Here is a 12,455-nt window from a genome sequence, read left to right on the forward strand (position 1 = left end):
AGGGAGGGTGCAACCAACAGTCCTACCCAGGTATGATTCTATGAGGTATGGTACTAAGGGTGCAGTGAGATAGTCCTAAGGGTGCAGTGGTGACCCACATACCTTTGTAGCAACCAAAAGCTCTCTAATTGAACTTAAGACCCCCTCAACAAGAGGGAAACTACTCTTGGCGCTAGAAACCCAGCCAACTAGCCAGGGTTAGTGAAGTTGTGGATCTCCAGGGGGAATTTAAAACTACCACTTGACTAAGCCAGCATCATCCTTAACTATATTCTGAACACTTGTCCTCATTCCTACAGATGAGTGTAGCCTTTATCATCATCCATATCTCTCTGTGATAGACAGAGACCATCACAGAAAACCACAACCAATCAAAATGCAGAGTTGTAGAGCCAAGTGCCAACAGCTAGATCTACAAAGCAACTCAAGCTCAGGGGTCACGGAAGAAGTAGAGATGGGAAGGCCATAAGAGCCAGGGGCTCAGAGAATTTACTGTGCAGTTGTTGTTTTAGGAATGTCAGAAGTGACACCCATAGAGTCTTACCATCATGACTGGCTAAACAGGAGCTGAACAAGAACAACAGACATGCTAGGGCTGGCAGGAGTGGGGGTAAGGGGTTGCTGGGTTAAACTCTATACAAACAACACAGGAAATTCCAACAGTAAGGAATGCTCAGAGTGTTAGAAATAGTCTTCCCCAGGGAAGAACACACCAATTCGTTATCTAACACCAAATGGTCAGCCCTAAAAACATACCCAGGTAGCATTATACAGACTGAGCAGGTTACAGTTAGGAATGCATGTGTATATGGATATACATCTAAGCATGTAATAACAATTAATGAAGAAAGAGGCCATCAATTTGAAAGAGAGCAGGGAAGGAAATTATGAGAGCTCTTAGAAGGAGGAAAGGAAGGGGAAAATGATTTAATTACAATCTCAAAAATAGAAGGAAAAAAAACGACCCTAACAAGTGTTCCTGAAAATGTATTCTTTACATGGAAATAGTTTAGAAATTCCAAACTTTAATATTACTACACTGAATCTCCCCCAAAAACTTAATTTGATTTTCTATTTAATAAAATGTGGTTATTGCTGCAGTCAGAGAGTTGATTATTATCAATATTATTTCCATCAGCTCACTTTTGTATCCAAACAGTGAAGATCATTTTTTTCTAAGTGTTTCCATAAGAAGAAGTTTTCAGAGCATCAACTGGAGGAAAAAATGTTTTTCTTGCTTTGCTGATTGCTTTTCCGTTGACTCTGTCAGATAATTATGAACAGGTCAAAAGATAAGAAACAGCACTGTCTTGGTTTTCCTTCATAATAAAATCTTGGCTTTTTGCACTAAGCATCTGAGGACCTGATTCAGTTGCTTCTTATATAGTTCTCATGTCTCTTACTTGTGACTGTGACCAGAATGTAATTTTTATTGTTGGGAGTAAGGTCCTATGGGAGAGCTACCAAAGGTATCTGCTGATTCCATTAGTATTGAGCTTGGGAATATCTTATAAAAGGTTAGTGTTTTGAGGCTGCAAGAAATAATATTAATAACAATGAATACTATCTGTACTATTTAAAGACAAAATTAAGTGTAAGTATCTAGTAAGAGGGTATGATATTCTTCTATTTAAACTAAGATTTATTTATATTCAAAACTCTTTACACAAACCCACAAAGGTCACTCACAACAAAACATAGAGAAATTTCAAAATCTGAGTAGCTTTCATAGCATAGTGGGAATATTCCCAATTTGATCCAAACATCTCTATATTATGGTTGAATTTAGGCTACAAATATACATATTTCATAAGTCTCCCCCCTCCTTGTAAGGTGGTAGTGGTTATTACTATTTCAGTATATAACTATCGTCACAGGATCTCTAGGATGCCATCTATTGGATTTTGATTTTGTCATCTTCTTCTTTACCTTGCTAGTTGGAATGAAGCCCAGTTTCTAATTTGGCCTTAGTAGTCACTGGAAGCAAACCCTTTGGGAACACAGGTTCCGGTAGACTGTGCCTGCCTGTTCCTGACATCTTTTAGCATTAGTCTGGGACATTCCTGGTTGCAGACCATCTGGAGGCACACTGTCACAGTCAAGATGAGCATCCTCCTTGGAGCGAGCCACGAGAATATGGTCTCCACTCTGAGCAATGCAGTGTCCCAGGGATGGGGGAATTCACAGCACAGATAAAGAGAGTTTACCTTTTAACTTACAATGGCATAAGAATGTTTTGGCACAAATATATCATAAATATTGGCCATTCAGAACATAATCCACAGAGGTCCCTCCTGGGAAATTCCTATTATGACTGCCATTACCCAGTTATCTCCTAATTGGGTGAGGTTGTAGAGGCCACTCTAGGGTGGCCCAGGAAATGATTTCCCCATTAGACAAACAGCCATGTTATTTGTCAAGAAATATGTTTCGTTTCAATCTCTTAAGGACATCCATAGTCCTTCAAGACTATGTCAGGCCAGGGCCAGTTGTAAGCTTCTCCAAACCAGTGGTTCCTGGGGGGTTCCCTGACCCTTCTAGGACTTCATGATGTCCTCCAGATGAACCAGGTTTTCCCCATATATTTAAGACAAAGTCGTGAGAGTAGATTAGCAGGTTGCATCTTGAAGCAGGTTTACAAATCTAGCCATCTTCCACTGAGCTAGACACGAACAAGGTTTGTGAAGGATAAAATTTACAAGAAGTTGTGCAGGTAGGGAGCTGGGGAAAAGATCTTGGAGGACTTGGGGGAGGTGAAAACATTATTGGAATATAATGTATGGAAAACATTTAAATAGGAAATAAAATTAGTGATAAAAATAAAGACCTCTAGATTAGTGGAGAATCTCTTCCCCAGGCCACTTAGTATTCCAGGCATCTCCTGCAAGATTAGATAATAACTTAAAGTGCCCCCTACCCAAAGGTTTCCATTTATGTCAAGTCATGGCCACAAGCATACATCTAAATCTGAAAATCTTGCTTATTCATGTCTATTTCTGTGTGCAAAGTTCCCAGACTTACCGCTTAATAAATAAATGCATTTCACCAAAGCACGCTAATTAACTATCAAAATGATGCCCCAAAGAAAAAAAGCTTTAAATAATAAAGTTTAAATTAGCTTATCAATTTCCGTGTTTAGCTTAACTCTAAAATGCTTGCAACATGGAGCAGAAATTCTTTTCGCTTTATCAGTTTTTCTTAATTTTCAAGAGTGGGGAAAAAAAGGGCATCTCCTCCTCTCTGTTATAACCAGGCACGTAGGTCATTACCAGTCCCTCAGTTTCCCGATATTTCAAAAGAATTTGGGGGAACAAATCAGTACAGAAAAGTAAGCTCATTTTCAGGGTGTCCAAACTGGCAGAATACGTCCAATTTTCTCCTCGCTGTGCCTCTGGTCTTCTTTAAAATTGATAGAAAATCATGACCCAAAAACCCAGAAGAGACGAAGATTTAGTCATAGGTTTAAATGCTCTTTTCCTGTATTTTAACTCAGCTGGGCTCAGGTTGTCTCCAGTTTCTAGGCTCTGTCACAGATCCAGGCTTTTGAGATTTTTGTTGCTATTGTTATTTATTTATTTTTCAAATTCATTCCTTAGAAAGATGGGGTATATATCCCATCCCCCAACCCTGCCCTGTGAGTGTGCGTATGTGTGGTGTGTGCACGTGTGTGCTGAGCTGAATGCATGTATGTGACTTCATGTGTGTGGGTACATATGTGTGCATGTAGAGGTCAGAGGGGACCTCAGGGTGAGGCCCTTGATTACTCTCTTCTCTTATTTACGGAGGCAGAATCTCACAGTGAGCCTGAAACTTGATGTTTCTGCCATTCTGGTTAAGTTAGATGCCCCTTCTCTCCCTCCTCCTCCAGTCCTGTAGCTACAGGCAGCCTCCACAGCCACTATACCCAGTATACAGGTGTGTGCTATGGTTCTGAACTCTGGTCCTGATGCTGACATATGGCCAGTATCTTATCCAATGAGCCATCTTTCCAGCTATAGGCATTCCATCTTAAGTAGCACCTTTTAGTGGGTAGGGGCTTTCAAGTAAGAAAGGTCAGGGAAAGGAGGCATAGGGAGAGCACAGATAATGTATAACATATATTTGTATGAAAATGTCCATATATGGGCCAGAGAGATGGCTCAGTGGTTAAGAGCACTGACTGCTCTTCCAGAGGTCCTGAGTTCAATTCCCAGCAACCACATGGTATCTCACAGCCATCTGTAATGGGATCCAATGTGTCTGAAAGACAGCTACAGTGTACTTATATACAATAAATAAATAAATAAATAAATAAATAAATAAATAAATAAACAAATAATTCTTAGATAAATGTCCATATGTAACACAGCAGTATGCACAATGAAATAATACATTTTTAAACCCACATTTATGAAAGAGAAAAGTGTCTGGGGGGGTTGTGGGGTGTCGGGTTTAAGCTCCTGGGGACTCTGGGTCTAGAAGAGTTTCTCCCATCTCTGCCCCACCCTCACAGGTCTACTCCCTCTGATGGATACAGAACAGGTGCCTTTGGTTGCTGCTCTTGGAGTTCAAGCTTGGCCCCCTACATTAATTTTTTAAATGCAAGGTGACAGTCTGACAGCCAAACAGAGGAGTCCTTGGGATAGAATTGTTCTCTTACTCCTGTTTCCCCTTAAGATGCTCCCTCCCCTGCCAGCATATCAGCATGGTATCACAATACAAACTCCTTCCCTACTTTTTTTCATTCGTTAATCCCAGGGGTTTTGTAGAAATACTCTGGACTTGGTCTGAAAAGTCTGGAACTATGTGTCCACCAGAATGAAACACAGATGAGTGGAGGCCAAAGTTAGGAGGCACCCAGTTCAGACCAGATAACCATGAGCAAGAACCTTTGCCTGTCTTCTCTTGCCTTCGGTTACTTCTGGAAGGGTGGCCTCAACTGACTACAGTGTTGCTAGATTTGAGGCCGGATGTAGTTCAAGCTCATGATTCTCCTCATAAGCTTCTAAAGTACTACAATTACAGGTGGACACCATTCTGAAGCAGCCCCAACTCAACAGTGACTGAAAGGTATATCATTGCTTTATAGACTGTGAAATGTACATACATACATACATACATACATACATACATACATACATACATACATACATATACACATACACACACATACATTTATCTCTACTCAATCTCTAATTTATCTATATCTGTATCTATATCTGTCTGTCTGTCTATCTATCTATCTATACACACACACATACTTAAAAATCTGTGATCCAGCTTTAATGTAATGGTCAATGATCTAGAATCACTGGGAGATCAATATCTGGGTGTAGCCGTAAGGAGGTGTCTGGATGAGGTGGGCAGACCTACAGTAAGAGTGAACTGAGCACTTTATCCATCTCTCATCTCTACCTCTAGACTCCAGCCTCAATGTGAGCAGCTTCCACATGCTCCACCTGCCATGCCTTCTCCGCTCTGATGGACTGCATTCTTGAAACTCGACCAGACTGAACCCTTCCTCTCTTAAGTCACCTTTTCAAGCATCTGTGCCAGCAACCTGAGAATGAACTGACACATCATGGATCAGAAAGGGCTTTGAAGAGAGTTACATCTCTTAGTCCTGAGAATGAATGGAGGAAGAATATGGCTAAGACTCGAAGTAGAATTATAGAATAGTGGACAACTATTTTCATGTGTGTGGTGTCTGTGTATGTGTTGTTTTCTTCTCTCTGTGTGTATGTGTGTGTTTCTATGAGTGTGTTGTGTGCATATGTGTATTTGCACCTCTGTGCATCTATGCCATGAATACCCACATGAAGTTCTGAGGTTGACATTGGGAATCAACCCCAATTCTCTTCCATCATATCCCTGGCTCAGAAATGGCTCAGAGCTCATGAGATGCCCAGTCATCTATCTTATCCAGTCTTTACATTTGTCCATTTAATTTCAGATGGACAAGTGTGGCAGGCTGAAGGTCAGGTTCTCTTGGGCTTTATTTATCCCCCACCTATCAGGTAAATTATTTCTGGACTGTTTAAGCAGAACCTGTAGATTTCCTCAATGTAGAGCTTAAGGATGTCACCAGAGAGCATCCAGGACCCATGGCAGAGATGCCTGCTTTGCCGCCCTTCACCTACCTCATAGCCCAACACCGTATTTTAAAAGCACCTTGGTTTTTACCTTTGATTGTTCTGTTATCGGAGCCCTGTGGTTGTTGCATTAAGGCATGGTGTGTGAGGTAATCAGTATCTGTGTTCCCTGGCCACAGTCACTTATAGTTGGCTCCAAATTAACAATCTCTATTTTCCTCTGTGGCGAGTGCTGGTTTTGTTTGTCTGAGTTTTGTGGTTTTTACACTGATACCAAAATTTGTGATCTTCTTATAACTGCCTCTTGGTGACCTGAGGAAAGTATTAAAGATTCTTCCACATGAGACGAAATTTGTCATTAGAGCCAAGTTTCCTCATGAACTCATAGAGCTGGGGGTTACAGTATGTGGTGCAAAGATATCTGTAATTAAAAAGCATTTTGCTTAATCAAATTTTAAGGTCAAATGAGTCTTTTTAGACTATGAACGCATTATATGGGACAAATGTAATGATGCTGTGGCTGTAAGATTCTCTGCTGATGCATTAAACTCAATCCCCAAGACGCAGGTCACACCCCCAATGCCCTCATTAAAACACAAGCAATCTCAGCTTACTTTCTCACAGAAAATATGAACACTCTTGCATTTTTCCATTGGCTTCTGACACTCAATGATTATTCTGGTTTTATTTTATGTACTTCTTACTATAATGATATACATTATACAGTGCTTGACTACAGCTATGCAATTCAAGAGGGGTTTTCAGACCCTTATAGACACATTCAAAACAGCCTCAGAATATAAAAAATGGCTAAACCATTTACCAAGAGTCTCCCAGCCTCCTTTCTTTCTTAAAACAGCTCTCTTGATGTTCAGAGAATATGATGACAGGTAATTATGATGCCTCTTAAATGACAAATGGACAAAGCAGGTACTTGGAATAAGAACGCAAAAAATCTCCCACTGAAATTATGGATTTGACACTAAATGTCACTTATTTAATTATTCAAACAACTCTATCATATTTCCTCAAAAAAAAAAAAAAAAAAAAGCCTCCAAAATCTAGGCACCTTTCCCCTGCTATTTTACAAAAACGAACAACAAAAAGCACAAATTTCCAAGTCCCATAAGGTGTAGCTCTCACTGTCAGTTTGTATTATGAAGAAATATGTATGGCTAATGGGAATCACTTTTTGTTTTTGTCTTTTGTCCTTTTTATGGACAGCTGGACTTTGTATCAGCTTCTCTCGCTCCTTTCTGGCTAATAAAATATATTTTTTTAAACTGGCATCTCTCTCTCTTTCTTAAATACCACCACACACTCACGAATATGTAGGCATGGGTATAAATGTCTATGCATGTGTCTACACACCACTATGATGGCTAGTGTTATCAACTTGACATAATCTACAATCACGTTAAAGACAGGGGCCTCTGGGCCTGTTTGTGGGGATTATCTTGATTATATTAACTGAGGCAGACAGAACAGCCCACTGTGGGCAGTATCATTCCCTAGGCAGCAGATACTGGACCGTAAAAAAAAAAAAAAAGGAACTGAGAACTGGCATGTATTTATAAGTTTCTTCATCCTAACTGTAGATGTGACCACATCATGTGACCAGGTGGTTACTATAACTTCCCCACCATGATGGACTCTGAGCCCAAATAAACGTTTTCTCCATTAAATTGCCAGGATTTTTAAAAATACAGCTAAAGAGAAAGAAACTAAGAGAAGCACCATGAGAGGGTAAAGCTAACCTAAATTCTTGTCCTTTTTATACTACAAACACTGGATTCTTAAAACAAATTTCAATGAAAGTGTTTCCTTAAATAATTGTACCTGCATCCCATAGCCACTATGTAATTACTGATCAATTATTTGTGGCAAGTGCTATATCATAGATCCCTTCTCTCCCAGGAACTAGAGCACTTGCTCCCCCATCTCACTGCCTACAGCTGACAAACCCTACTGGGAAGGGGTAGGCACACAAATCTCCACAGGGAAAAAGCAAGCTGACCTCCCCCATCCCAGTCCTTGCAAATGCAAGAGAAGTATATCCTCTTTCCTTAGTACCTGCCTTCTGCTCCTCCTTGTCATGCAGTCTGAGGCATGTTACATCCTAGAGTGGAACTTGCCAGCAGCCTTGAGAATCTATCAAAGTCATATATTCCCTTTGCTCCCTGATGGCTCTCCAACACCTTCAGCTCCCTCCCTGTTCTCCAGCCATGATGGGAATGAGGGTAACTATCACTCCTGATAAGATTTATGTTAAAGGAGAAATGTCAGCCTGCCATTTGTCTTGTGATGATGAATTCCTTTCAGATTTCTGTAAAGACACGGGGAAGTCTTTTTTTTTTTTTTTTTTTTTTTGAGGTTGGCTCTAATTTTACCCAAATTAACAATGTACCCAAAGATGACCTTGCACATCTGATCCCCCTGCATCTGACTTTTAATTCCTGGGGTTGTCATGGAGATACCGGGGCTTTGGATCTTTGGTTTGTGTTATGGTATGCGAGGGATCAAAGCCAAGCGTCTGGCGCAGAAGGGCAGTGTACTACATTCTACCACCTGACCTACATCTCCAACTCCCTTGATTCTGATTTTCAAGCTCTTTGTTCTTCCCCACGGAATGTCATTCTCTCTACACATGAAAGCATGGAAGCCTGTTTGGCTCTGGACATTTTGTTTCCTGTAAAATCTAAGTGTGTATGGGGGATGGAGAGATACCAGCATCACGTATAACTATGTGTGTACATGGTTCTTTAGCTGTGTTTGAGGAGGACATTAGATGTCCTGCACTATCTTTCCGTCTTATCCCTTCCGCAGGGTCTCTTTTGAGTCAGGTTGTCAGCCAGAAATCCCTAGCACTGAGGGTGTCAGCCAGCAATCCCTAGCTCCGAATTTTTTTTTTCTTTTGCATGGCTCCAAATGTCTGCTTTACCCCTTCCTTAGGGAGGTCCACCCCCCAGTTCCTGAGCAGCTTTCAGGACTCACCTCTCCTTCTCTGGGCCATGGTCTCCCATTCTGGGTGTGCTTGCTCTGACTCTGTCTCTTCTTCTGTCCTCCATCAGCGAATTTGCACAGCAAAGGCTCACTGGGTGCTGGGGAGGTAAGAAAGTAGAGGCACATTAGCACATTAGCAGATGCTCAGGCAAAAGCCTAATTATTCCAGGGGGTTCACAGTGGGTCTTGGTTATGAAAGCATTCTGAAGTCATGGTTCTGTCCCTCTTTCCTCTGGGCCTCACTGACCGGTGTTCTAACCATTGGTGGGCCTCAGGAAAGCACCGATGTTGGTGTTACACTTGAGAGAGTGTAACATCTACTTGTGGAAAACCGGTTGTAGAAGAATGTGCACTTGTCTCTGAGATGAGTCTCCCGATACAGTTATTATTTATTTTATTAATATATATATATATATATATATATATATATATATATATATATAATTAATTAATATATTGTAACTGCAACTGGTTATTTTTCCATCAAGGCAGTTAGTTCTACCTTCACCATGCAAACTACAGAAACTGATTTTTGAAATTTTTTAGGGATCAGAGCAGTAGGCTTGAGAAAGAATCGAACAGAAAAGTTACACCTCAGAAATTTGCTCTATTTGGAGAGAGGGTTTTGCAACCAACCAGGGCTTAGGATTTGAGCTTTTGAGGTGTGAGGCAGTAGATAGGGGCTTAAGAGCTAGAGAAAGAGAGAGAGAGAGAGCAGCCAGAGGCAACATGGCAGGAGACCTAGAGGAAAGAGAGAGCCTTGAAAGAAAAATCCTCCAAAATGAAGAGGGTTGTTCCTGCCTTTGAAAGTTTCCAGGGACTGGTGGGATGTTTTTATGACATTTGAGCTAATTTGGCATAGTCTATGTGCCAAGGAGCCATGTACTGCGTAGGGCCACAAGCCTTTCTTACACCATGTAGTATGAAGGGTTACAAGGCCACAGCACAACAAGCCTCTGTCCCATACAGGGGCTGGGGTGCACGGGGCTTGATTTCTCTAACCTCCAGGTCTTGTGCTTGAGTGAGCAGCATCACCAGGTGGTAGAGGAAAAAGGAGCAGCTGGAGAGGTGGTTATTTCACTGAATAGCAGCTAAGTTAGCTTCGTTTTCTCACTAATTCTCTCGGACTGCTCAAACACTAGAAGCGTATCCTTCACCCAAGGTTCCCCCATTCAGGTTCCTAGTCAAAGCTAGTGAGAAGCCAGGGAGACCAACTGCCAGGGTAGTGAGGGAAAGATCCTACAAACTATCACGAAGCATGTCAGGGCAGCTCCTGGGACAGGCTTTGTCTCTCCTCTCCTCCTACCTCTAAATTGGTAAGGACTCATCCCCTAAAAGAGTCCCCCTCAAGTCCTCCTCAGCTCGGAGAACTAATGTGGAGAAAAGATTGTGTTTGTCTGAAGTGAAAACACATAAGTTGCCCCCAGGAGCCTACGAGTCAAGTCCAAATCCAGTAAGAGGAGAAGGAGGAGGAAGATGAGGAGGAGGTAGTGCCTTGAAGATAAAAACCCCACCTGAAGAAGGGACTTCTTGCCCCGCCCCCCCCCCCACACACACACAAAGCAGCATTAAACCCTGGAAAGTGGAAATTTGAGACAAAAAAAAAAAAATTCTCTATTTTCTTAATGTTGGCCCGGAGTAAGCCTGTTTGCTTCCACTAACTTCAGACTCCAAGCTATTTGGCAGATGGGATACTGGTGTAAATCCTAGCTTCCAGGAACAGAGGCTGAATCCTGGCTTCCAGGAACAGAGGTTCTTTATGCCATTATCTGATAAGTTGACAGTTCTGTAGGGATCTTGAACATCTTTAGCAAAATACTTGTCCTTGAAGAATGTGGTCAAAATGAAAGTCTATTAGAATATCTCTTCCAACAGGGGTGCTACAAAGTGTCTTTCTCAAAGCAGGACAAAGCAACACTATTTGTGGATAATTGATGACTGCCTCCATGTCTGTGGAGAGAGTCACATTGACCAGCAAGTTTGGTGAATACATTAAGAAGTCTGAGAAGGTTAATTGGCTGGTGTGTGTGTGTGTGTGTGTGTGTGTGTTGGAATAAACCAAATATTATTTTATAAGTTCATAATTAACCAAATTAAATCACTTCCTCCCCCTCTCATCCAAGAACATGAACTCAGCTAAATATTAATTGTATCCCTCGGCATTTCTCAAGTTTGAAGACAATTCTAATTGTCTCAAAAATCAATAGTGGGGAAAGAATACATGAAAGCCAGCATCTACAAATAGGCTGCCTATAAATACATATTTGGAAATGACTTTGCTAAAAAAGGAGAGTGAGATTCTGACCGACCCCCCCAAGTGTACTATTAGCTGTAGATATCTCTTTTCCAGAAGAGACGGGAAAGAACAAGGCATGGCTCACCACTGGTGAGGAGAAGTGGGAAATAAGATGGGCTCTTGTCCTACATACAGCACACAGCACCCTAGGGTCGTTTAGCTTTTTTCCAATGGCAGAGTCTGCAGTTATGTTTATTAGGGATCAGGTGTGGCTCAGGAACACTGAATGAATGAATGAATGAATGAATGAATGAATGAATGAATGAATGAGATTTGCAGGCTGCCTATGCTATGTAAAACCATTCATAACTGCACAGTGCTTGCTCCCTTAGCTTTTTATTTTATTTTATTTTATTTTATTTGAGTCTGGTTATGTTCACCAGTCAAATGGGATGCCATGCATGCATATCCTCCTCTAATTAACAGAAGAACAAACTCCTCACCAAGGTACAGAAGACTAGAAGCAACTTAACACTTCCTGTCCCAAGAACTGGCTGTGTTTTCTGTGCTAAGCAGGGTCATCCCAGCCTGTCCTTTAGGCAAAAGACTTCTACCAAGGGTGAATATTTCTGTGAATAAAATTTGCATGTGTAAATACAATGCACATAGCTTTGTTGATATGCTGCAGTTGTCTGTCTGGTTTCTGTTTGTTTGCTTTTATAGGCTCCCCACTGTAGCCTAGGCTAGGCTAGAATCCACTCTGTAGTCCAGGATAGCTTCAAACCCATGGCAAACCTCCTGTCTGCTTCTCTCAAGTGCTATGATTACAGGCAAGAGCCACCAGCTCTGAATCATTTATAAATGATCAAATTGATGAATGAATTTGTCTGTCTGTATGCATGTGTATAGGCAAACATGGAAGTCAGAGCACGGTTTGCAGTTGTGGGCTCTTCCCTTTTACCATGTGAGTTCTAGCCATTGAACCCAGTCTTTGGCTTTGCAGCAAACACCTTCACCCACTGAGCCAACTTGCTGGGATACTGACTTTCAAAAAAAAAAAAAAAAAAAAGGTAAGCAAACAAACAAACAAACTCAACCCCACATCCCCAAAAATAACTTCTTTCAGTTAACTGACATACAATAAA

At 41.3% G+C, this 12,455-nt stretch overlaps 1 protein-coding gene across 10 annotated transcripts in view; it reads right to left on the bottom strand.

Annotated features, from left to right (window-relative positions):
* The window catches only part of RBMS3 (RNA binding motif single stranded interacting protein 3), a gene marked incomplete at both ends in the record, with an annotated part of 720,124 nt that overhangs the window by 109,962 nt on the left and 597,707 nt on the right, over positions 1 to 12,455 (bottom strand). For all 10 annotated transcript variants that reach the window (XM_080934840.1, XM_080934835.1, XM_080934844.1 and 7 more), the window contains one exon: positions 9,066 to 9,172. In XM_080934840.1, coding sequence (XP_080790966.1) covers positions 9,066 to 9,172 — 107 coding nt within the window. The remainder of the gene's footprint in view (positions 1 to 9,065; positions 9,173 to 12,455) is intronic.

This window comes from Micromys minutus (assembly GCF_963924665.1).
Source record: "Micromys minutus genome assembly, chromosome: 21".
Lineage (NCBI taxonomy): Eukaryota > Metazoa > Chordata > Mammalia > Rodentia > Muridae > Micromys > Micromys minutus.